At 45.7% G+C, this 27,875-nt stretch overlaps 2 protein-coding genes across 2 annotated transcripts in view; both read right to left on the reverse strand.

Annotated features, from left to right (window-relative positions):
• The window catches only part of LOC134936080 (zinc finger protein 268-like), a 206,576-nt gene that overhangs the window by 166,643 nt on the left and 12,058 nt on the right, over positions 1-27,875 (reverse strand). The gene's annotated exons all lie outside the window — the stretch shown is intronic.
• The window catches only part of LOC134936076 (zinc finger protein 84-like), a 38,793-nt gene continuing 12,065 nt past the window's right edge, over positions 1,148-27,875 (reverse strand). The window contains exon 2 of the mRNA XM_063930983.1: positions 1,148-4,058. Within this exon, the coding sequence (XP_063787053.1) occupies positions 2,474-3,928 (1,455 nt within the window). The 5' untranslated portion in view covers positions 3,929-4,058 and the 3' untranslated portion in view covers positions 1,148-2,473. The remainder of the gene's footprint in view (positions 4,059-27,875) is intronic.

Consider the following 27,875-nt stretch of genomic DNA (forward strand, 5'->3'; position numbering starts at 1 on the left):
ACAAGACTTCATACGCAGCTATAATAACACATACCATAGAACGATTAAGTGCGCTCCAAACGATGTGAATGACTCAGTAACGCATTGAGTGTCTTCACAATGACCTACGGTGATTACTTTAGAAGTATGAAAGCCCCCGTTTGTTTAGGAATCGGTGACCACGTCCGTATTTCTAAATATAAGGACATATTTCAGAAAGGTTACGAACAGAGTTTTTCTGAGGAGATATTTGTTGTACATAGTGTGAACACTAAAGGGCTTAAGCCGCTTTATAAGTTGGCAGATCTGTACGGTGAAGTTATAACAGGTAGTTTTACCCCGAAGAGCTTCAAAGCATACCAAAAAACTATAACAGGGTTTACAAAGTGGAAAAGATTTTTAAAAATAAGACGGTCAGAGGCCGAAAATACGCATTAGTCAAGTGGCGCGGGTACCCCGCAAAATTTAACAGTTGGGTCGCGGCATCATTGATAAAAGACATATAAAGCTCATCACTATCTAAACAAGACGAGCGATGGATGACAAGTCGTTCTACATAACCTTACCCAGCCTCGGCGGTTACTTTCCCGCAAAATAATATTTCTAACTATACGACAAAGTTGGCTAAACCGATGGCGAATGGGAAGTAGCACTTACTGAGATACAATATCCGCACACGTGGAATACATTGGATTTACAAGATTGTAGACTGCAATTATCATGGGATAGAACGGCGGAGTTTGTGCATTAAACCGGGTTTTTATGAAACAATCAAAGCGTTACTGAACGTAATCAACGCTGAAATTGTACAACTGAAACTGGACGTTGGATTAAGACTAACGTACGATCCGTTTGCACGCGTTGTAACATGCGACAGTAAGCTGTTGTACCTGTAGCGGGTATACTGTAGTTACTACACAGTTTTTTTGAAAGCCACAGATTGTCACTCCATTTGTGTGCTGGATATAAAGGGCAATAGAAATACAAGCAAAACAAGCCTGAATTTACATGTATTATTACTGCCCTTTATCATCCAGCGATCATAGACAGTGAGAATCAGTGGCTTTGAAAAACTGATACTTAGTAAATATAACTGTTGTCTGTTGAAAATCTCAAGCGACCAGGTTCTGGAATACAATGTGTTAAATATGGAGACTCTCACAGGACATATTAAAAAGGATAATCATTTATCAAAGTTACAATAATGAAAACATGCAAGTAACAAGTTCTAGTCAGTTACAATAATAACAAGAACAAATTAGAACACTCAGCTCTTATCCCAGATGTTATAAGATCTGTCCCAGATGATGGTCATCGATTAACTAGTTTAAATAATGTAGTTCAATCATTCTCCAGGGTCCCGCCTAATAACTTTGTCGCAAGTTACAAGCTGGAGGGGGTTTGTAGAAGTCTACGTCCGCTTCAGCCAGACCTAGCTTCCATCAGAACTACTTGCTATGTGTAAGTCTCTAGGCTTTATAACCCTGCAAGGATACGCTAACATTGTCTTACCAGATATTACATTCAGGGTCTGTGACGCTGGGTGCAGTAGTCATTCAGGATAACATAATATATGTTATTCTAGACAACTGTACCCTTTCCCCTACTTATGAACACAATACCCCAAACATCTTACTAGACAGTTTCCATCTGAGATACTGATAACAGGAACATATATTTATTATAATCAGCCATCCTAAAAGCTGTATACACTTCTCACTCACTATGTCTTTCACACTATGTCAAACGAGAAAGAAAACTTGTAACTTAACGTGACACTATATTTCTAACTGGTGCCTATATGTCTGCAAAGCACTAATCCTAATAAAATGTATGTACAGTATATAAAGCAATGAGGTCATACATATACAAAATGGAGTTAAACATGGACAAAATGGCATCTAAAAAGTGGTTAAAAATAACACCCCATACAATAACCCATACGGTGAAACAGAACAGCATACATTGTTCCTGTAGAAATACCCAGTACTCATAGCCCTGCTGGTCAGAGAAGGAATCCCAGTACTGAGAGGAGCTGCTGGAACTCTCTACTAGTCCCAGCACCTGCATGAGCAGAACAGCTGTATATTACAGAGCTCAGTAATGGCAGTCCCACGGTCATTGGCTATTGTTATACTGCAGCTCTAGTTCCTAACACAGAGACCTTCCCAAGGGGAAAAGTACCTCCAGGTCCACTTGTCTGACCTCTCCTGTCTTTATCAAGAGTCATTTATATAAAACACTTGTCACACTCAGAAAATAAATATTGGCTCCATTGAATTCATACAGTTGTGATAAGTTACATTACTTATGATACACAAGCTGCATTCAGGCCCTCAGAGTGACTCCGCATGTGATTACTGAGTGTTTTCTTTCTAGTAAAACACTTCCTACATTCAGAACATATAAATTATTTCTCTCCTGAGTGACTCCTCTGATGTATAACAAGATATGACTTGTGGGAAAAACATTTGCTGCACTCATAAAATATAAATTATTTCTCTCCTGTGTGACTCCTCTGATGTCTAATAAGAAATGACTTATGGGAAAAACACTTGCTACATTCAGAACATTTAAATGGTTTCTCTCCTGTGTGAATCATCTGATGTATAACAAGATATGACTTCCTGGTAAAACATTTGCTGCATTCAGAACATATAATTGGGTTTTCTCCTGTGTGACTCCTCTGATGTACAACAAGCTCTGACTTCTGGGAAAAACACTTGCTGCATTCAGAACATTTAAATGGTTTCTCTCCTGTGTGAATCATCTGATGTATAACAAGATATGACTTCCTGGTAAAACATTTGCTGCATTCAGAACATATAATTGGGTTTTCTCCTGTGTGACTCCTCTGATGTACAACAAGCTCTGACTTCCGGGAAAAACACTTGCTGCATTCAGAACATTTAAATGGTTTCTCTCCTGTGTGACTCCTCTGATGTATAACAAGATATGACTTCCTGGTAAAACATTTGCTGCATTCAGAACATATAATTGGGTTTTCTCCTGTGTGACTCCTCTGATGTACAACAAGCTCTGACTTCTGGGAAAAACACTTGCTGCATTCAGAACATTCAAATGGTTTCTCTCCTGTGTGAACTCTCTGATGTACAACAAGCTCTGACTTCCGGGGAAAACACTTGCTGCATTCAGAACATGTAAATGGTTTCTCTCCTGTGTGACTCCTCTGATGTACAACAAGCTCTGACTTCTGGGAAAAACACTTGCTGCATTCAGAACATTCAAATGGTTTCTCTCCTGTGTGAACTCTCTGATGTGTAACAAGCACTGACTTCTGGGAAAAACACTTGCTACATTCAGAACATGTAAATGGTTTCTCTCCTGTGTGACGCCTCTGATGTATAACAAGCTCTGACTTCTGGGAAAACCACTTGCTACATTCAGAACATTCAAAGGGTCTCTCTCCTGTGTGACTCCTCTGATGTCTGATAAGATGTGATTTACGTGTGAAGCTTCTGTCACACTCAGAGCACATATGTGGTCTCTCTCCTGTGTGACTCCTCTGATGTATAACAAGATGTGACTTCCGGGAAAAACACTTCCTACATTCAGAACATTCAAATGGTCTCTGTCCTGTGTGACTCCTCTGATGTCTGATAAGACCTGATTGACATGTAAAGCTTCTGTCACACTCAGAGCACAGATGTGGTCTCTCTCCTGTGTGACGCCTCTGATGTATAACAAGCTCTGACTTCTGGGAAAAACACTTGCTGCATTCAGAACATTCAAATGGTTTCTCTCCTGTGTGAACTCTCTGATGTATAACAAGCTGTGACTTCATGGAAAAACACTTGCTGCATTCAGAACATGTAAATGGTTTCTCTCCTGTGTGAATCCTCTGATGTATGAGAAGATGTGATTTACATGTAAAGCTTCTGTCACACTCAGAGCACAGATGTGGTCTCTCTCCTGTGAGACTCATCATGTAAATTCAGAAGCTTAAGAAGAAATTATATCTTTAGTTGGCTAGATCAGGGAACAAGGAGCCTTTCCACGTCATCTCTTTCCACAGCCTTGTCTTCTATTCATAGTGGGACTCCAGCTCCTTAAGTTACCTGTAAAAACAAAACAAAAAAAAAACATTTTTTTATTTAATAGCCTGAAGATGACCATTGTAATCAGTTGTAGTGTTATATTGTATAAGGAACATGATGCATCTTTATGATGCTGGGCTCCCATTTCCAGTCAGATGTGCAGTACAGAGACCCCTTTCCCCCTGCCAAATGTGTGCAGGGAAGACCAGCTCGCTGCCTTGCTAAGCAGTCTGATCAATATAGATTGCTAAGGGGTGTATCACATGCAGGAGATGAAATGGGCGCGCAGAACTAGAAGAACTGGAATGCTGAGAAGCCAGCAGGATAAGTTCCTGATTTAAATGAAACATAGACACTAAGGGGGGAATTCAAAGTTGATCGTAGATGTAGTAAATTTAGCACTTCTACGATCATTTCCTCTGACATGCGGGGGGATGCTCAGCACAGGGCAAGTCTGCCGTGCATGTCAGGGTCAACCCACCCCACACAGGTATAAAAGCATCGCACAGCGGCGATGCTTATGTACCTGACTAGTAGCTCCCTGCCAGCATAGCTCCTGTGCAGCGGCAGGGAGCTACCCACCACGCTTTGGGTCACAGCAGCTGCGTGTGACATCACGCAGCCACCACGGACCGCCCCCCCCAAATGGTCCGGACACGCCTCCGTTGTCCAGACCACACCCCACCAACTCAAGGAAAATAAGTGGTTTACAGAGTGCGCAACAAGGTCCAGAAGTCAGCCCAGCAAAGATATAAAGAAGTTTCACCTACTGCAAAACATTTTCACAGTTCTAGGATATAATATTCTCCACTAAGGCGCCTTCCAAATGTAACAAGTCATATTACTAATGCTTGTTCTCTTCAATCTTATACTTGTATTTCACAACCTATAGACTGTGTGTTTGTGTTCACCATCAGGTAAAAACATCAAATACCACACATGTAAAAGAGAAAAAAAATAAGATTGTAAACCTACCGGTAAATCTCTTTCTCCTAGTCCGTAGAGGATGCTGGGGACTCCGTAAGGACCATGGCGATAGACTGGCTCCGCAGGAGACATGGGCACTTTAAGAAAGAACTTTAGGTATGGGTGTGCACTGGCTCCTCCCTCTATGCCCCTCCTCCAGACCTCAGTTAGAGAAACTGTGCCCAGACGAGACGGACAGTACGAGGAAAGGATTTTTGTTAATCTAAGGGCAAGATTCATACCAGCCCACACCATCCACACCGTATAACATGGAATATACTAACCAGTTAACAGCATGAACAAAACAGCATCAGCCAAAGACTGATCTTAACTGTAACATAACCCTTATGTAAGCAATAACTATATACAAGTCTTGCAGAAATATGTCCGCACTGGGACGGGCGCCCAGCATCCTCTATGGACTAGGAGAAAAAGATTTACTGGTAGGTTTAAAATCTTATTTTCTCTTACGTCCTAGAGGATGCTGGGGACTCCATAAGGACCATGGGGATTACACCAAAGCTCCCAAATGGGCGGGAGAGTGCAGATGACTCTGCAGCACCGATTGAGCAAACAGGAGGTCCTCATCAGCCAGGGTATCAAACTTATTGAATTTTGCAAAGGTGTTTGAACCCGACCAAGTAGCAGCTCAGCACAGCTGTAGTGCCGAGATCCCTCGGGCAGCCGCCAAATAAGGGCCCACCTTCCTAGTGGAATGGGCCTTGACCGGTTTTGGTAACGGCAATCCAGCCGTAGAATGAGCCTGCTGAATCGTGTTACAGATCCAGCGAGCAATAGTCTGCTTTGAAGCAGCGCCAACCTTGTTGGCTGCACACAGGACAAACAGTGCTTCTGTTTTTCTGACTCTAGCCGTTCTGGCCATGTATATATTCAAAGCCCTGACCACCTCAAGGGACTCAGAATCCTCCAAGTTTCGCGTAGCCACAGGCACCACAATAGGTTGGTTCATATGAAAAGATGACACCACCTTAGGCAAAAATTGAGGACGGGTCCGCAATTCCGCTCTATCCATATGGACAACCAGATAGGGGCTTTTATGAGACAAAGCCACCAATTTCAACACTCGCCTAGCCGAAGCCAAGGCTAACAACATGACCACCTTCCAAGTGAGATATTTTAACTCCACCATTTCAAGTGGTTCAAACCAGTGCGACTTAAGGAAACTCAACACCACATTAAGGTCCCAAGGCGCCACCGGAGGTACAAAAGGAGGCTGAATATGCAGCACTCCCTTCACAAAAGTCTGTACTTCTGGGAGAGAAGTTAATTATTTCTGAAAGAAAATGGATAAGGCCGAAATCTGAACCTTAATGGAGCGAATTTTAGGCCCAAATTCACTCCAGTTTGTAGGAAGTGAAGGAAACGGCCCAGATGGAATTCTTCCGTAGGAGCATTCCTGGCCTCACACCAAAAAACATACTTTCGCCATATACGGTGATAATGTTTAGCTGTTACGTCCTTCCTAGCCTTTATCAGAGTAGGAATGACCTAATCCGGAATGCCCTTTTAAATTTAAAATGGGTCTGACCGAACCGTCCGGTTTCAGGACTACAAACAGGGTTGAGTAATAACTCCTCTCCTGTTGAAGTAGGGGAACCTTGACCACCACCTGTTGAAGATACAATTTGTGAATTGCATGTAACACTAACTCCCTTTCTGGGGGAGAAGCCGGCAGGGCCGATTTGAAAAACCGGCGAGGAGGCACCTCTTCGAATTCCAGCTTGTAACCCTGGGAAACAATTTCTATTGCCCAGGGGTCCACTCGTGAGTGAATCCAGATATGGCTGAAAAGTCGAAGACGTGCCCCCACTGGGGGGACTGCATTTGATAATGTGGCGCTTTCTTAGGCTGTGAGGGAATATAAGGCAAAAAATTGGATTTACCAGCCGTAGCTGTGGAGGCCAGGTCCGAGAGACCTTCTCCAAACAATTCCTCACCTTTGTAAGGTAAGACCTCCATATGCCTTTTTGAGTCGGCATCACCTGTCCATTGCCAGGTCCATAGGACTCATCTAGCAGAAATCGACATAGCGTTGACTCTAGAACCCAGTAAAGCAATGTCTCTTTGAGCATCTCTCATATATAAGACAGCATCTTTATATGTCCTAGGGTCAATAAGATGGTATCCTTATCCAGGGTCTCAATCTCCGCTGATAAGGTATCTGTCCACGCTGCTACCGCACTACAAACCCAAGCCGACGCAATAGCCGGTCTGAGTAAAGTACCAGAATGTGTGTAAATGGACTTCAAAATAACCTCCTGCTTACGATCAGCAGGATCCCTTAGGGTAGCCGTATCTTGGGATGGCAGCGCTACCTTTTTGGATAAGCGTGTCAACGCTTTGTCCACCCTAGGGGAGGATTCCCACCGTATCCTGTCCTTTGCCGGGAAAGGATACGCCATAAGAATCCTTTTGGGAAGCTGCAGTTTTTTGTCTGGAGATTTCCACGCTTTTTCATACAACTCGTTCAGCTCATGAGAAGGGGGAAATGTTACCTCAGGTTTCTTTCCCTTATACATGTGTACCCTCGTGTCGGGGACAGGGGGTTCCTCTGTGATATGCAAAACATCTTTTATTGCAATAATCATATATCGAATACATTTAGCCAATTTTGGCTGTAACTTTGCATCATCGTAGTCGACACTGGAGTCAGAATCCGTGTCGGTATCAGTGTCTACTATTTGGGATAGTGGGCGCTTTTGAGACCACGAAGGTCCCTGCGATATAGGGACAGACGTGGGGTGACTCCCTGGCTGTTCCCTAGTTTCAGCTTTGTCTAATCTTTTGTGCAATAAAATTTACATCTGCACTTAAAACATTCCCCACATATCCATTCAGTCAGGTGTCGGCGTTGCCGACAGAGACATCACATTCATTTGCTTCACCTCCTCACTAGGAGAGCCTTCTACCTCAGACATGTCGACACATGTGTACCGACACACCACACACTTAGGGAATCCTCTTATCTGAAAACAGTTCCCCCTTAAGGCCCTTTGGAGAGACATAGAGAGAGTATACCAGCACACACCCAGCGCTAATGACCCAGGAAAAAACACAATGTTTACCCAGATAACGCTGTAATCTGTATATTGCGCCAATTATGTGCCTCCCCCCCCCCCCTTTTTTTTAAAACCTTCTTTCACTGTGGATAAGCAGGGGAGAGTCCGGGGAGATTCCTCTCAGCGCTGTGCTGTGGAAAAAATGGCGCCAGTGAGTGCTGAGGAAGAAGCTCCGCCCCCTCGGCGGCGAGGTTCTGTCCCGCTCAAATATACTAAAAACCTGGCAGGGGCTCTTTATATATACAGTGCCCAGCTGTATATATATATATATATATATATATATATATATATATATATTTGCCAGAAAAGAGGTTTTATTGCTGCCCAGGGCGCCCCCCCTGCGCCCTGCACCCTTACAGTGACTGCCATGTGTGAGGTGTATGGGAGCAATGGCGCACAGCTTTACTGCTATGCGTTACCTCAGTGAAGATTATGAAGTCTTCTGCCGCCTCTGAAGTCTTCTTTTCCTCTCATACTCACCCGGCTTCTATCTTCCGGCTCTGCAAGGAGGACGGCAGCGCGTCTCTGGGACGGACGGCGAGGGTGAGACCTGCATACCGATCCCTCTAGAGCTAATGGTGTCCAGTAGCCTAAGAAGCAGAGCATTGAAACTCACAGAAGTAAGTCTGCTTCTCTCCCCTCAGCCCAAGGATGCAGGGAGTCTGTTGCCAGCAGGCTCCCAGAAAATAAAAAACCTAACAAATATACTTTCTGACAGGAAACTCAGGAGAGCTCCCTGTAATGCACCCAGTCTCCTCTGGGCACAGTAGTAAACTGAGGTCTGGAGGAGGGGCAGAGGCAGGAGCCAGTGCACACCCATACCTAAAGTTCTTTCTTAAAGTGCCCATGTCTCCTGCGTAGACCGTCTATCCCCATGGTCCTTACGGTGTCCCCAGCATCCTCTAGGACGTAAGAGAAAAACACAATAGTGTAGAAATCCTTTTCATAGAATATCCAATATGTTTAACACATCTCACTCACAAAGTTCCCAGAAATTTCAGGCATATCAAGGTATCTTTATGTTCAAGATTTCCTCAAATAGACTCCACAAGAAATCCAAAATGGACCCAGCTTTCTTTGTGCTTTCAACCTGTAGGATATGTGTCAGAGTTGCCTCCGATACACATACAGCAGAAAGAGAGACCGATCGTGCAATATTCCCTTATACAAATAGGTTTTTTATTTTTACATAAATGCACTCACTTGGTAAAGTAGAATAACAAGCATATCATATGTCTTTATCCTGCAATTCCCAAGAGAACACCACACTGGATTGCTGGGATGGTAGTTTACAGCAAGGTAAGTACGAGTCCCAGTTACCCACAGCTCACCCTTCCAGGCAGTGTACAAACGGTGTGCAGGAATCCATCAGGATACAGAGTACAAGATCCCGCTTAAAGCGTCTCGAATTTAACCTTTTTCAAAAGCGGATAGTGCCCATGTAGCAATAGACCTCTCTTATATACCCCCACAATTCATAAAAAACAAAGTCAGCTGTGGAACAGTTCGTTAGAACATTCAAAACATCGCTCTTCCGTTATCGTCACTTCCGGTCATGTGGTCTGCGTCTTCACAGGAACTCCCATCAAGCTCTCACACACTGCCCTTCCCGCTCAAATGCGTTCCATATAGATAATCGTAACTTCCGGTCATGTGGGTCGCTATATCAATGAATTTCCACCAAGTCGCTGTGTGTTGTGATATGGTCAGTCTCCATGACTTATATACATTTATCGACAGTATATACATGAATACATTATATACATTAATCTATCTATCTATCTATATATATTACAGGTTGAGTATCCCATATCAAAATATTCCGAAATACGGATTATTCCGAATTATGGAATTTTTTTCGTGAGAGTGAGATAGTGAAACCTTTGTTTTCTGAAGGTCAATGTCCACAAACTATGTTCAATACACAAAGTTATTAAAAATATTGGCTAAAATGACCTTCAGGCTGTGTATAAGGTGTCTATGTAACATAAATGCATTCTGTGCTTAGACTTAGGTCCCATCACCATGATATCTCATTATGGGATGCAATTATTCCAAAATACGGAAAAATCCGATATCCAAAATTCTTCCGGTCCCAAGCGTTTTGGATAAGGGATACTCAACCTGTATTTAGTTTGCATTGAGTGCCAATATGTGGTGGTAGACACGCCTGATAGGTGGTGCTAAACACGTCTTTCTAATCGTGCACCCCCTAATAAAATGTCCTGCGCACGCCGATGTGTGCCGTATTCATATCTGATGATATAATAGGAACGTTGTTAATAAGATTTTACTTACCGGTAAATCTATTTCTCGTAGTCCGTAGAGGATGCTGGGGACTCCGTAAAGATCATGGGGAATAGACGGGCTCTGCAGGAGATAGGGCACTTTAAGAAAGACTTTGGATTCTGGGTGTGCACTGGCTCCTCCCTCTATGCCCCTCCTCCAAACCTCAGTTAGGGAAACTGTGCCCAGAGGAGATGGACAATACAAGGAAAGGATTTTAGTTAATCCAAGGGCAAGATTCATACCAGCCACACCAATCATAACGTATAACCTGTGATAAACTACCCAGTTAACAGCATGAACAACAACATAGTCTTGGTTCAAACCGATGAAACTATAACATAACCCTTATGTAAGCAATAACTATATACAAGTCTTGCAGAAGAAGTCCGCACTTGGGACGGGCGCCCAGCATCCTCTACGGACTACGAGAAATAGATTTACCGGTAAGTAAAATTTTATTTTCTCTAACGTCCTAGAGGATGCTGGGGACTCCGTAAGGACCATGGGGATTATACCAAAGATCCCAAACGGGCGGGAGAGTGCGGATGACTCTGCAGCACCGATTGAGCAAACAGGAGATCCTCCTCAGCCAGGGTATCAAACTTATAGAACTTTGCAAGGTATTTGACCCCGACCAAGTAGCAGTTCGGCATAGTTGTAGTGCCGAGACCCCTCGGGCAGCCGCCCAAGAAGAGCCCTCCTTACTAGTGGAATGGGCCTTGACCGATTTTGGTAACGGCAATCCAGCCGTAGAATGAGCCTGCTGAATCGTGTTACAGATACAGCGAGCAATAGTTTGCTTTGAAGCAGAGGCGCCAACCTTGTTGGCTGCATATAGGACAAACAGTGCTTCTGTTTTTCTGATCCTAGCCGTTCTGGCCACGTAAATTTTCAAAGCCCTGACCACATCAAGGGACTCGGAATCCTCCAAGTCACGTGTTCATATGAAAGGATGAGACCCCTTTAGGCAGGAATTGAGGACGGGTCCGCAATTCCGCTCTATCCATATGGAAAACCTGATAGGGGCTTTTTTGTGATAAAGCCGCCAATTCCGAAACTCGCCTAGCCGAAGCCAAGGCTAACAACATGACCACCTTCCAGGTGAGCTATTTCCACTCCACTGTCTTAAGTGGTTCAACTTCAGGTAATGAGGCCAATTCTTTTTGAAAGAAAATGGATAAGGCCGAAATCTGAACTTTAATGGAGCCTAATTTTAGGCCCAAATTCTCTCTAGCTTATAGGAAGTGAAGAAAACGGCCTAGGTGGAATTCTTCCATAGGAGCATTCCTGGACTCACACCAAGAAACATATTTTCTCCATATTCGGTGATAATGTTTAGATGTCACGTCCTTCCTAGCCCTTATTAGCGTAGGAATGACCTCATCCGGAATACCTTTTTCCGCTAGGATCCGGCGTTCAACCGCCATGCCATCAAACACAGCCGCGGTAAGTCTTGGAACAGACAGGGACCTTGTTGTAACAAGTCCTGCCTTTGAGGAAGAGACCACGGATCTTCTGTGAGCATTTCTTGCAGATCCGGATACCAGGTCTTTTGTGGCCAATCTGGAACAATAAGAATTGTTCTCACTCCTCATTTTCTTATTATTCTCAACACCTTGGGTATGAGAGGAAGAGGAGGAGGAGAAGGAAACACATATACCGACTGGAACACCCACGGTGTCACTAGGGCGTCCACAGCTACCGCCTGAGGGTCTCTTGACCTGGCGCAATATCTTTGTAGCTTTTTGTTGAGACGGGATGCCATCATGTCTATTTGGGGTAGCCCCCACCGACATGCAATCTGCGCAAAGACTTCCTGACGAAGTCCCCACTCTCCCGGATGCAGATCGTGTCTGCTGAGGAAGTCTGCTTCCCAGTTGTCCACTCCCAGAATGAAAACTGCTGACAGATCGCTTACATGATTCTCCACCCAGCAAAGAACTCTGGTGGCTTCCGCCATTGCCACTCTGCTCCTTGTGCCACCTTGGCGGTTTACATGAGCTACTGCGGTGATGTTGTCTGACTGGATCAGAACTGGTCGATTGCGAAGTAATATCTCCGCTTGATGTAGGGCGTTGTATATGGCCCTTAGTTCCAGGATGTTGATGTGAAGACAAGTCTCTTGACTTGACCAAAGTCCTTTGAAATTTCTTCCCTGTGTGTCTGCTCCCCAACCTCGGAGGCTCGCGTCCGTGGTCACCAGGATCTAGTCCTGACTGCCGAACCTGCAGCCCTCTAGAAGGTGAGCACTATTTAGCCATCACAGGAGATATACTCTGGCCCTGGGGGACAGGGTGATCCGCTGATGCAATTGCAGATACGACCCGGACCATTTGTCCAATAGGTCCCATTGGAAGGCCCTTGCATGGAATCTGCCGTATGGAATGGCTTCGTATGTTGCCACCATCTTTCCCAGAACTTAAGTGCAATGATGTACTGACACTTGTTTTGGTTTCAACAAGTTCATGACTAAAGTCATGAGTTCCTGCGCTTTTTCCTTTGGAAGAAAAACCCTTTTCTGGTCTGTGTCCAGAATCATGCCCAAGAAGGGCAGACGAGTTGTAGGATTCAGCTGCGACTATGGAATATCGAGAATCCAGCGTTGTCGCTGTAACACATTCAGTGAAAGTGATACGCTGCTCAGCAACTTCACCCGTGATCTCGCTTTTATGAGGAGATCGTCCAAGTACGGGATAATTGTGACACCCTGCTAGCAGGAGCACCATCATTTCCGCCATTACCATGGTGAAAATTCTTGGGGCCGTGGAAAGCCCAAACGGCAACGTCTGACATTGGTAATGACCATCCTGTACCGCCAATCTCAGGTACGCCTGATGAGGAGGATATATGGGGACATGCAGGTATGCATCCTTTATGTCCACAGATACCAAAAATCTCCCCATTCTAGGCTGGCGATGACCTCCCTGAGTGATTCCATCTTGAACCGTTTTAAGTAAAAGTTCAGGGATTTTAACTTTAAAATGGGTCTGACCGAACCGTCCGGTTTCGGAACCACAAACTGAGTTGAGTAGTACCCCTGCCCTCTTTGAAGCAGGGGAACCTCTACCACCACTTGTTGCATACACAATTTGTGAATCGCATGTAACACTATTTCCCTTTCCAGGGGTGGTTTCGGTAGGGCCAATTTGAAAAACCGTTGAGGAGGCACTTCTTCGAATTCCAGCTTGTAACCCTGGGAAACAATTTCTATTGCCCATGGATCCACCTGTAAGTGGACCCAGACGTGGCTGAACAGTCGAAGACGTGCGCCCACAGGAGCTGACTCCCTCAGGGGAGCCCCAGCGTAATGCGATGGATTTAGCAGAGGCCGGGGAGGACTTCTGTTCCTGGGAACTAGTTGTGTTGTGCAGATTTTTCCCTCTGCCCTTACCTCTGGCAAGAAAGGACGATCCACGTGCTCTCTTGCTTTTATTGGAACGAAAGGACTGCATTCGATAATGAGGCACTTTCTTAGATTGTGAGGGAATATATGGCAAAAAATTTGATTTACATGCCGTAGCCGTGGAGACGAGATCCAAGAGGTCCTCTCCAAACAATTCCTCACCCTTGTAAGGCAACAATTTACTGCCCCCCCTCTCTTTTTTACCCTTCTGTAGTGCAGGACTGCAGGGGAGAGCCAGGGAGCGATCCTTCCAGTGGAGCTGTGAGGGAAAATGGCGCCAGTGTGCTGAGGGAGATGGCTCCGTCCTTTTTTTGGCGGTCTTTGTCCCGCATTTTCTGTAATTCTGGCAGGGGTTAATTTACACCTATATAGCCTCGGGGACTATATATGGTGTATTTTTTGCCAGCCAAGGTGTTAATATTGCTGCTCAGGGCGCCCTTCCCCCCCAGCGCCCTGCACCCATCAGTGACCGGAGTGTGAGGTGTGCATGAGGAGCAATGGCGCACAGCTGCAGTGCTGTGCGCTACCTTGTTGAAGACCGAAGTCTTCTGCCGCCTATTTTCTGGACCACCTTCTTGCTTCTGGCTCTGTAAGGGGGACGGCGGCGCAGCTCCGGGACCGGACGACGAGGTCGGGTCCTGTGTTCGATACCTCTGGAGCTAATGGTGTCCAGTAGCCTAAGAAGCCCAAGCTAGCTGCAAGCAGGTAGGTTCGCTTATTCTCCCCTTAGTGCCACGTTGCAGTGAGTCTGTTGCCAGCAGATCTCACTGAAAATAAAAAACCTAAACTATACTTTCTTCTAGGAGCTCAGGAGAGCCGCTAGTGTGCATCCAGCTCAGCCGGGCACAAAAATCTAACTGAGGTCTGGTGGAGGGTCATAGGGGGAGGAGCCAGTGCACACCAGATAGACCTAAAGCTTTCTTTAGTTGTGCCCAGTCTCCTGCGGAGCAGTCTATTCCCCATGGTCCTTACAGAGTCCCCAGCATCCACTAGGACGTCAGAGAAATTATCTATGTGTTCTGAAGTATATTCGCGTGCACTCTAAACCAAGCAGTATGGCAACAGTAACAGTTTCAACACTAAAACATAACTGGATGTGAAAACACAACTTATTCCCTAGAACAGAGGTCCCCAAACTGTGTGCCGTGGCTTCATGGGGTGCCTCGGGACACTTGCAGGGGTGCCCTGGGTTGGTGGTCCAGGACCAATTCAAATTATTCATGGTCAATATAATAGGCAAAACCAGTGCTGGTGGCTGCCAGTCATAAAATATGTGGCCAAACAGAAGCAAATCTTTTCCCTCACCACACAACTGACCTTAAGGATGACATATAAACGCGATCTACTTCATGTAATATTTCTTTCTAAATTTCTCAATAAGAAATTTTTGGCCTAGGGGTGCAGTGTAAAAAAATTCTGATATTCTAGGGCACTGTGATTAAGAAAAGTTTGGAAACCACTACCCTAGAAGATAAACACTCACACACACACACCTATCAGACCAGTATATGTTTCTGGGAGTGATAATAAGATGAACAACACACCTAAACTGATATGTACTGGATAAGGTCATGGCCGGATTAACAATGGGGCGGATGGAGCTGCAGCTCCAAGCCCCCCATTGAAAATAGGCCCACAGAGTGCAGTGCAGGCAGTGGCCAGTGCTGACAGAAAAAAAAAAAACATTTCCTGTCAGCACATACAACAGCTCACTCACTCTCCTCCGGCTGCCCATTCACCCCCACCCCAAACTGGTCAGCCAGTGTTCCGACCGCTTCTTGTCACACGGGGGCGGGGCTTCGGACGAGCAAGGGGCGGGGTTTCGGACGGGCAAGGGGGCGGGGCCACGCAAATAGTTCCGAGACAGCAGCCTCATGTCAAGACTCTTGCATGAGGCATGTTAATGTTGGGAAGCTGCAGCAGGAGTGGTATGCTGCAGCAAAAGCAATTATGTTTTGATGTGCGAGGGGGCGGGGCTTCGGATGGGTATGGGGACGGAGCCTCTGAGATATCTCCGAGGCTCCGCCCCCGAACCGATCCGAAGCTCCGCCCACTTGTCCATCAAAACGTAAATGTTTTTGCTGCAGCATACCACTCCTGCTGCAGCTTCCCAACAATAACATGCCTCATGCAAGAGGGAAGGGTCTGTGCAGGAGACTGCTGCAGTGCTGTCTTTTAGGAGAGCTGGGTCCCTGGATGTCAGAGCTGAGGGGGCATGCAAAACCATGTGAGTAGCAGCCCACACCAGGCCCTGAGGTCTCCTATGTAAGTGGTGTCTATGTCAGTAAGTCTTGGGGGTGGGGGGGGGATGATTTGTGTGTGTGTGTCGCTAAGTAAGTAGTGTCTGTCAGTAAGTAGTGTCGGTGTCAGTGTGTGTTTCAGTAAGGGGTTCACTACGATATGCTGGCGGTCGGGCTCCCGGCGACCAGCATACCGGCGCCGGGAGCCCGACCGCCAGCTTACCGACAGTGTGGCGAGCGCAAATGAGCCCCTTGCGGGCTCGCTGCGCTCGCCACACTACGGGCACGGTGGCGCTTCGCGCGCCACACTATTTTATTCTCCCTCCAGGGGGGTCGTGGACCCCCACGAAGGAGAATAAGTGTCGGTATGCCGGCTGTCGGGATCCCGGCACCGGTATACTGTGCGCCGGGATCCCGCCAGTCGGCATACTGAAGACCACACGTCAGTAAGTAGTGTCAGTAAGTTTTGCATTGTGTCTGTGTCAGTAAGTTTTGCATTGTGTGTGTGTCTAAGTTTTGTGTTGTGTCGTGTGTGTCAATATGTTTTGCATTGTGTGTGTGTTAGTCAGTCCTGCAAGTGTGGCGTACCATTAAGAATGTGTCCGCCAGTACGCCATACCCTCGCCACACTGTAAAACACCACCACTAAGCTCCTAGATCTTACTCGGAGGCGCCGCCAGCACCTTCTTCCTTTTCCAGGAAAAGGACTGCTGGGAGCATGAAGGTGATGTCATCACCCTCCCGCACCTGGCAGACAGACAGAGAAAAAGTGACGATGGGGGCCGGGCCAGCGGTGTGTGGGTGGTATTCAGTATACCAGTTGTTGGGATCCTGGCGCACAGTATACCGGCCCCGGAATCCCGACAACCGGCATACCGACACATTTTCTCCCTCTTGGGGGTCCACGAACACCCTGGAGAGAGGATAGCGTGGCGCTTAGGCGCGCCACTGTGCCCGCAGTGAGCCCGCAAGGGGCTCATTTGTGCTCGCCCTGCTGTCGGGAAGCCGGCAGTCTGGATCCCGGCGCCGGTATGCTGGCCGCCGGCAGCTCATACTACACCCCGGTGAGTAACTCTAATGGTCGGGACCCCTCCTCACAAGTACAATGAGGCGACACTCCCGAGTTTTGCTGATGCAGTAAGATTTATTGATCCAGAATCTTACTAAATAAATCTTACTGCACCAGCAAGACTCGGGAGTGCAGCCTCATTGTACTCTGTCCACAGCTTGAAAAACCGAAGGAGGGCACTGGAGCAAAAATTCACATTATAACAGGATGAGTGCTGGCTACACAGCTTACATATATTTTTTATTCTATAACAAGTGTCACATCCTGCTGTCCTTGTCTCTGTAGTCCGCAGGGACAGGCGGTGTCTGTGCCATGGATTCACATAATATATAACCACTCCACCTAGTGTCACATGGTCACATCCCTTAATGACATGTGACCACGCCCACAGCGCGCAGGCACTGTGTGCACCACTGGTGTCAGTAAGTAGTGTTTGTGTCAGTACATTTTGCATGGTGTCTGTGTCAGTAAGTTTTGTGTGTGTCAGTAAGTAGTGTCTGTCAGTAGGTTTTGTACTGTGTGTGTCAGTAAGTAGTGTCTGTCAGTAAGTGGTGGGTGTCTGTGTCAGTAATACCCCTTTCACATCGCAAAAATAACCTGGTATAGACTGGGTATATTGCTGGGTCGACACGTTCCGATGTGTGTTGTGAAAGGGGTCATGGGCGAATTCTGGATTGCCTGACCTGGTAATTCAACCCGGGAATAAAGAAGGGTTATTCCCGGGTTAAATACCAGGTCCGGTGCAGTGTGAATGGGTCACCCAGGTCGATGCAACCCGGGACCCGTTCACTGCATAGGGATGATCTCATCTCCCAGCACTGCTTCCGCACCTGGTGCCAACTCCATCTCCGCCCACAGATGGCAACCCGAACCGGCAAATTGCCGGGTCAGGTTGGTGGTGTGTAGGGTCAAATGCCAGGTCCCACCCAGGAATGGACCCATTTCCAATTCTCGGGTGGTACCCGGCATTGTGATGTGAGAGCGGTGTAAGTATTGTGTTGTGTGTGTGTCAGTAAGTAGTGTCTGTGTCAGTAAGTTTATCTGTGTTGTGCGTGTGTGTCAGTCAGTAATATCTATCAGTAAGTGGTGTCTGATACGGTAAGTTTTGTGTTGTGAGTGTGTGTGTTAGTAAATATTGTCTGTCAGTAAGTGGTGATTGTGTCAGTAAGCTTTGTGTGTGTGTGTGTGTGTGTGTCAGTAAGTAGTGTCTATCAGTAAGTGTTGATTGTGTCACTCACATGGCATAGGCCACACACCCTAATTAGACCACACCCACACTGATCACACCCCCACATCACTAGTCACACCACCGCAGCGCTTGTCACATCTCCTGCCGAGGCACACAATAGGCCCTTCCTAAATTTCAGCTCCAGGCCCATATGGACCTTAATCTGGCACTGGATAAGGTGAATATGTTCAACATAAAGTGATAATTGGTTACCCTGTCTTCAAACTATCTATTACTACAGATATTTGAAGTCCTGGGAAGGACAATAAAATTAATATGTCTGAGATCGTTGGGACTTTAAGGGGCTCTCTCAGCGGATAAAATGATATCAGTGTGATTCATGAGATATAGATAACGAGTGATCATATATGACCATATAGGACATTAATATACTCACTACATATGAGCAAATAGGACACTCTTTATTTACTTTGATCTCTAAGATATATTTATAAGGAGTTAATCCAGTAACATCCAATGCGCGGAACATTTACTTTTAATCACGATTTCTTTTTTATTTACACTTATTCTATCTTCCTTTTAATATTCGCTGGTTTTATTATATATTGTAATAAAAGTTATATTTTATCTTATATCCATAAATGTGCACCACCATAGGGCAATCTTTTTCTCCTTTTTTCTACTGTATATTTACATTGCCTGTGGTAGCACCCCCCAAAAAATATTTATTGCTGAACATGATTGTGATTAGATATTAAAAACGGGGGTCACCCATGTGATATAGACACACCTGTGCGGCCAGTTTCCATATAGCGAGAAAGAGTAAAGGTGGGTACACACTAATAGATATATCTGCAGATCAATTGATATGCAGATATATCTATGGACGGATCGAGCAGTGTGTTCAACATACTCACTGCCCGATCCGTCAGGGACTGACGTCATGAACTGGGCGGGCGTGTACACACGCCCACCCAGTTCAGCTGTCAATCACCGCTGTCCGCCGCAGCATGTGTGCGGGCGGTCGGCCGACCGCCCCGTTCACACACAGCGTTGCGCCAATATATCGATAGATATATTGCCCGTCGGCTGTGCTGCACGGCGGATGCGATACGTCTGTGAACGACGGAGTTCACAGACGTATCGGCCGTACACACTGCCCGACAGTCCCGCGATATATCGGCCAGTGTGTATGGGCCTTTAGCCTAAGCAAACAAGCCTCTGACAGGGGACTAGCTTGTAATAGGGGCAGGTTCTCTCATGTCTACTCCAGTGTCGAACGCAGGATTTTTCTTGGGGTTTGGGGTTCCATGTGATTACATATATACAGTACATCATGCATACACACACCTATATAGCATACAGACACACACACCTCCCACTCACCAAGCAGAAGAAGGATCAGCTGCAGTCAGGACAAGGCCCCATTCTATTAGGCTCCGCCCCAAAAATGCAGGTCTTCCTTGAAGCGGATAATGGGACCGCTGTGGCTATGCTAGCAGCTCTGAGTAGATGCCGGGACCTGGAGGATCTCACACAGACTCCTCCAAACTGCAGGCTTCTGATAGGTGTGACACGACAAGCTATTCTGTAAGCATGGTGAGTGACATGCTGCTGGGGGCAGGGGTGTATGCAGCTTTAGGTCCCACAGTCCAACTACCGGCTCCCCGTTCAGGCCCCGCCCCCATTCATTCCGAGTTCGCTCATGCGCAGTCCATTTTCTGAGGGGGAGGGAAGGTGGCAGTGGGAATCCGGGAGCTGCCATTCAATATGCGGGGCAGCGGGGGACTCAAGCAAAATACGGGAGGGTAGGCAAGTCTACTGTATATGTATAATGTGCAGTGTTATTATACAGCAGGGACGCTGTCCTAGGTTATATACATGATACGCTGGCGACTATATACCAATAACATCTCTCTCTATATATACTGTATATGTATAATGTGCAGTGTTATTACACAGCAGGGACTCTGTCCTAGGTTATACACATGATACGCTAGGGACTATATACCAATAACATCTATCTCTATATATACTGTATATGTATAATGTGCAGTGTTATTATACAGCAGGGACGCTGTCCTAGGTTATACACATGATACACTAGGGACTATATACCAATAACATCTATCTCTATATATACTGTATATGTATAATGTGCAGTATTATTATACAGCAGGGACTCTGTCCTAGGTTATATACATGATACACTAGGGACTATATACCAATAACATCTATCTCTATATATACTGTATATGTATAATGTGCAGTGTTATTATACAGCAGGGACTCTGCCCTAGGTTATACACATGATACACTAGGGACTATATACCAATAACATATCTCTATATATACTGTATATATATATATATATATATATATATAATGTGCAGTGTTATTATACAGCAGGTACGCTGTCCTAGGTTATACACATGATACGCTAGGGACTATATACCAATAACATTTATCTCTATATATACTGTATATGTATAATGTGCAGTGTTATTATACAGCAGGGACACTGTCCTAGGTTATACACATGATACACTAGGGACTACATACCAATAACATCTATCTCTATATATACTGTATATGTATAATGTGCAGTGTTATTATACAGCAGGGACGCTGTACTAGGTTATATACATGATACGCTGGGGACTATATACCATTAACATCTATCTCTATATATACTGTATATGTATAATGTGCAGTGTTATTATACAGCAGGGACTCTGTCCTAGGTTATACACATGATACGCTGGGGACTATATACGAATAACATCTATCTCTCTATATATACACTGTATATGTATAATGTGCAGTGTTATTATACAGCAGGGACTCTGCCCTAGGTTATATACATGATACACTAGGGACTATATACCAATAACATCTATCTCTATATATACTGTATATGTATAATGTGCAGTGTTATTATACAGCAGGGATACTGTCCTAGGTTATACACATGATACGCTAGGGACTATATACCAATAATATCTCTATATATACTGTATATGTATAATGTGCAGTGTTATTATACAGCAGGGACTCTGTCCTAGGTTATACACATGATACGCTGGGGACTGTATACCAATAACATCTCTCTCTCTATATACTGTATATGTATAATGTGCAGTGTTATTATACAGCAGGGACTCTGCCCTAGGTTATATACATGATACGCTAGGGACTATATACCAATAACATCTCTCTCTATATATACTGTATATGTATAATGTGCAGTGTTATTAAACAGCAGGGACTCTGTCCTAGGTTATATACATTATACGCTAGGGACTATATACCAATAACATCTCTCTCTATATATACTGTATATGTATAATGTGCAGTGTTATTATACAGCAGGGACTCTGCCCTAGGTTATATACATGATACGCTAGGGACTATATACCAATAACATCTCTCTCTATATATACTGTATATGTATAATGTGCAGTGTTATTAAACAGCAGGGACTCTGTCCTAGGTTATATACATTATACGCTAGGGACTATATACCAATAACATCTCTCTCTATATATACTGTATATGTATAATGTGCAGTGTTATTATACAGCAGGGACTCTGTACTAGGTTATATACATGATACACTAGGGACTATATACCAATAACATCTATCTCTATATATACTGTATATGTATAATGTGCAGTGTTATTATACAGCAGGGACTCTGTCCTAGGTTATATACATTATACGCTAGGGACTATATACCAATAACATCTCTCTCTATATATACTGTATATGTATAATGTGCAGTGTTATTATACAGCAGGGACTCTGTACTAGGCTATACACATGATACACTAGGGACTATATACCAATAACATCTATCTCTATATATACTGTATATGTATAATGTGCAGTGTTATTATACAGCAGGGACTCTGTCCTAGGTTATACACATGATATGCTAGGGACTATATACCAATAACATCTATCTCTATATATACTGTATATGTATAATGTGCAGTGTTATTATACAGCAGGGACTCTGTCCTAGGTTATACACATGATACACTAGGGACTATATACCAATAACATCTCTCTCTATATATACTGTATATGTATAATGTGCAGTGTTATTAAAACAGGCCTGCTCTCACGGAAATGTGTAGCGCTGTGCTACCCGTGCACTGGGTTAGTAAGGGCGGCGGAAGTCATCTGGCGGCAGCGGCGGGTCTCTAGCGGCGCGGAGGGTCCCTGGTGGGTCGGGCGATGGCGGCACACCTGTTGAAATACACTGCACTAGGGACTATATTATTATTATCCTTTATTTATATGGCGCCACAAGGGTTCCGCAGCGCCCAATTACAGAGTACAAATGCACATTAAAAAAAAAAAAAACATAGGAAAACAGTGACTTACAGTTGAAGACAATATAGGACAAGTACAGGGCAACTAAGCATAACTACACCAGTAAACATAGAGATAAGTTCCAGGTGGCCAAAAAACTGTGGGATCTGGGCAGTTGAGGATTATTAAAGTAAGAAAAGGGTAAGCACGTGAGGGAAGAGGGCCCTGCTCGTGAGAGCTTACATTCTAAGGGGAGGGGTAGACAGACAGGGATGACACAGATGGGGTACATAGAGAGCGTGGAACAGAGGGTTAGGATGAGATTTGGCTGGGTTTGGTAAAGAAATGGGTCTTGAGAGCCCGTTTGAAGTTTTGTAGAGAGGTGGAGAGTCTGAGGGGGAGAGGTAAAGAATTCCAGAGAAAGGGAGCAGCAGGTGAAAAATCTTGGAGATAGGAGTGGGAGGAAGTAATCAGAAGACAGGAGAGTCAGCGTGCATTAGCAGAGTGAAGAGGACGGGTAGGAGAGTAAAGGGAGATAAGGTCAGAGATGTAGGTGGGAGAGGAGTGGGTGAGAGCTTTGAAAGTGAGTGTGAGAAGTTTGAATTGGATTCTGAAAGGGAAGGGAAGCCAGTGGAGGGCCTGTAGGAGAGGGGAGGTGGATGCAGTGCGTTTGGTAAGGAAGATGAGCCGGGCAGCAGCATTGAGGATAGATTGGAGTGGAGAGAGGTAATTGTCAGGGAGGCCAGTTAAGAGGAGATTACAGTAGTCCAGTCTGGAAATAATCAGTGAGTGAATAATGATCTTAGTGGCATCCTGGGTGAGAAAAGGTCTGATTCTAGAAATGTTTTTGAGATGAAAATGACAGGTTTGTGAGAGGTGCTGAATGTGTGGTTTGAAGGAGAGGGAGGAGTCAAGGATTACGCCAAGACAGCGTACTTGGGGGCTAGGGGAGATAGTCGTGCCATCAATGGATAATGAGATTGTGGGAGGTGAGGCTGTGCGGGAGGGTGGGAAGATAATCAGCTCAGTCTTAGACATGTTGAGTTTAAGAAAGCGCATGGACATCCAGGAAGAGATAGCAGAAAGACAGTTGGAGATACAAGTGAAGAGAGCCGTGGAGAGATCAGGGGAGGAGAGGTAGATTTGAGTGTCATCAGCATAGAGGTGGTATTGGAAGTTAAAAGAACTAATGAGTTCACCTAAAGAGGACGTATAGAGAGAGAAAAGGAGAGGACCAAGAACAGAGCCTTGGGGGACACCAACAGTTAGTGGAAGTGGGGGGGAGGTAGCATCATGAGAGGAGACAGAGAAGGAACGATCAGAGAGGTAGGAGGACAGCCAGGAGAGGGCAGTATCACGCAGACCAAGAGAGTGAAGGATTTGCAGAAGGAGAGGGTGGTCCACAGTGTCAAAAGCAGCAGAGAGGTCAAGAAGAATAAGCAGAGAGTAGTGGCCCTTAGATTTAGCTGCATGGAGGTCATTGCAGACTTTCGTGAGGGCAGTTTCAGTGGAGTGGAGAGAACGGAAACCAGACTGGAATGGGTCAAGCAGTGAGTGAGAGGAAAGAAAGGCTGTGAGGCGATCATATACAATATGCTCAAGAAGTTTGGAGGCAAAGGGGAGGGGAGAGATAGGTCGATAGTTGGAGATAGTGTTAGGATCAAGGGTAGGTTTTTTAAGAATAGGGGAGACAAGAGCATGCTTGAAGGCAGAGGGGACAGTGCCTGATGAAAGGGAGAGATTGAGAAGGTGGGCAAGATGGGAACAGGCAGAAGGGGAGAGGTAGCAAAGGAGGGTCGAGCGGGGAGGTTGTGGGGGGGGGGCGAATGAGGGCCATGACTTCCTCGCCAGATACATGGGAGAAAGATGTCAGAGTTGGTAAGAGGGAAGGGGAGGGGTGGCAAGGGATGGGTGGTGGCTGGTTGCTGGTCTGGTGGGAAGTGATATCCTGACATATGGAGTCAATCTTGGATGTGAAATAAGTGGCAAAGTCAAGAGCAGACAATGGAGAAAGGGAGAGGTGGTGGTGGTGGGCAGAGGAGGGAGTTAACAGTGGCAAAGAGGCGCCGGGGGTTGGAAGACTGTGTAGAAATGAGGATTTTGAAGTATGATTGTTTAGCAAGGGAAAGGGCAGTACTGAAGGATGAGAGCATGAATTTGAAATGGAGGAAGTCTGCTTTAGAGCGTGATTTCCTCCACTGTCGCTCGGCAGTACGTGAGCATTTTTGTAGGTATCTGGTGCATTTGGTGTGCCAGGGTTGAGGAATTGATCTGTGAGGGTGAATAGTGGTTGGCGGAGCAACAGAGTCAAGGGCAGAAGTAAGAGATGCATTGTATATGGAAGTGGCTTGTGTTAGGGTCTCCTGCCCTGTGCTGCCACGTCGTCATGGCAACCAGGAGACAAGTGCTAGCGGAGTAACCTGAGCGCAGCTGATACTCCGGTTCGGGTCTTTTGCTGTGCAGTGGTTACAGGCTCTGTGCACGGCAGGAGATCCGGTGCTGGTTTTTGTGCTCACAGTCTGTGAGGTCTGAGTGGGGCGTGGACAGCACCTGCTATATAAGGCCTCTTCTCAGGTTAAGCAGATGCTGCTGAATCTTTGTTGGTTAGTCAGTTCCTGAAAGTTAGCCAGTACTGTGTAGCTTTGTATTTGTTGTTGCTTACTGCAAATAGGCCTGGGGATTTGGTACTACACTCTGCCAATCCAGACCTAGCAGTAAGACTGGAGTCAGTCGTTTAACTTGCTGGGGTTCTTTTGCTACTCTTTTGCTGTATTCTCAGACTTAACTGCATAAATCCTGTCTCACTGTGCAAGGTGTTCAGGTGTCAGTTTAGTGGCAGTAAGCTGAACCTGTGCACTGCAATTGAGGATTAGGATTGTGGAGACTCTCCTTGTGTCTATCATTCCATCTCTGACCAAGGAGTTTACTGCCACACCCGTTGGTAACCCTATAGGATTTTGCTGTTGCCCTTAGCAACAGCATTTTGGGTTCTCTACGTATTAAAACACAACATCTTGCTTTTTCCATCTGAGCATTACTAATACTAGGGAGACACCCAGTTTATTAGCCTCTGGGCTTCTCTGTTCACTTTGTGTTTATTTTGTTACCCTATCACCTTCTGTGTACATAATGTCATATTCCCTAGTCTGTCTGTGAGTTCATTTGTTTTGCATCCCTATCCGTTCAGACACCAGTACATTTCTGCAGGCACTGGTGTGCATAACAGTTCAAACACCAGTACATTCCTGCAGGCACTGGTGTGCATAACATATTCAGCAGCCTAATACTCCTGTTGAAATTTTGTGGTAATATGGAGCATACCCCTCAAAATACGTTGCAACAGGTGGTCGATCAGGTGCAGGTCCTGACTCGACAATTTAATGATTTGTCCATTAAAATGCACACCTCCCAGGCCGCTGGCGGAGCTCCCGCAGCAGCAGCACCTTCAGGGGTTAAGGAGCCGAAAGTAAATCTCCCGGATCGTTTTTCTGGAGATCGCTCGCAGTTCTTTTGTTTCAAGGAGAGCTGCAAGCTATACTTCCGGCTTAGGCCTCAGTCTTCTGGGTCGGAGATTCAGCGGGTGGGCATAGTGATTTCCTTGCTACAAGGAGACCCACAGGTCTGGGCATATGGGTTGCAGCCTGACTGTCCGTCGCTTAAAAGTGTTGATGCTTTTTTTACGGCACTGGGCATGTTGTATGATGACCCTGACAAGACGGCCTCAGCCGAGGCTCAGATTTCGATCCTTAAGCAAGGGCGAAGGCCAGTTGAGGTTTACTGTATGGAGTTTCGGAGGTTGGCCCATGATACCCAGTGGAATGACCCAGTCCTGAGACACCAGTACCGAAGAGGTCTTTCTGACCAGATAAAAGACCAACTGGTACAATATCCCTTGCCTGATAGCTTGGATCAGCTCATGCAGTTATCCATCCGGGTGGATAGACGGCTGAGAGAGCGTAGGCTTGAAAGGGAGACCGAGGTTTCCTTCTTTCCCAAGGGAACCTCAGACTCTGAGGAATTTTCCGAGGAGCCTATGCAGATTGGGGCTACCCGCCTCTCCTCGCGTGAGAAGACGCGGAGGAGACAGCAGGGGTTGTGTTTGTACTGTGGGAATAAAGGTCATGTGGTAGTATCATGCCCAGAAAAGCCAGAAAACTTCAGGGCCTGAGGGTGATGGGAAATATCCTGTCAGGCCAGAAGTCAGAATTTCCCAAGAAGACTTTTATCATTCCGGTGACCTTGAAGATCCTCGGTCAAACTGTCAAGACTGAGGCCTTTGTGGACAGTGGGGCCGACGGGGTTTTTATGGACCGCCAATTCGCCCTGAAACACTCGGTTCCCTTAGTACCCTTGGCATCGGAAATTGAGATTTGTGGGTTAAACGGGGAACCATTATCCCAAGGTAAAATTACCTCTTGCACTAGCCAGATTTCTTTGTTTATTGGAGCCACACACTCTGAAAAATTGTCCTTTTATGTGACTGTCTGTACTTTTGCCCCATTGGTGTTGGGGTTACCCTGGTTAAGGGCCCACAATCCTCAATTTGACTGGGTCTCTGGGGAGATTCTTAGTTGGGGTACTGATTGTTTCAGGAGTTACTTGAGCCTTCCAGTCAGGCTCTCGCAGCTAAGTTTGCCAGGATTGCCAGGGTGTTATGCAGATTTTGCGGACGTGTTCTCCAAAAAAGTTGCAGAGGTACTACCTCCCCATCGCCCCTATGACTGTGCCATTGATTTGTTGCCAAATGCTAAGCTTCCCAAGAGCAGGTTGTACTCCCTGTCACGTCCTGAGACTCAGGCTATGGCAGAGTACATTCAGGAGAACTTGGCTAAGGGATTTATCAGACCTTCACAGTCTCCAGTTGGGTCGGGGTTCTTCTTCGTGGGTAAAAAGGACGGTTCGTTGCGACCCTGCATCGACTTCAGGGAATTGAACCGTATCACAATTAAAAACTCATACCCACTGCCTCTCATTTCGGTCTTGTTTGACCAGCTTCGTACTGCCACCATTTTTTCTAAGATTGACCTACGCGGTGCATACAATCTAATCCGAATAAGAGAGGGGGATGAATGGAAGACTGCCTTTAATACCCACTCAGGGCATTATGAATATTTGGCGATGCCTTTTGGGCTCTGTAATGCCCCGGCAGTCTTCCAGGATTTCATGAATGATGTACTCAGGGAATATTTGGATAGATTCTTAGTTGTATACTTAGATGACATCCTAATCTTCTCCCATTCCCTGGAGGAACATCAGAAGCATGTACGCTTAGTCCTCCAGA

The sequence above is a fragment of the Pseudophryne corroboree genome, chromosome 6, assembly GCF_028390025.1.
Source record: "Pseudophryne corroboree isolate aPseCor3 chromosome 6, aPseCor3.hap2, whole genome shotgun sequence".
NCBI lineage: Eukaryota > Metazoa > Chordata > Amphibia > Anura > Myobatrachidae > Pseudophryne > Pseudophryne corroboree.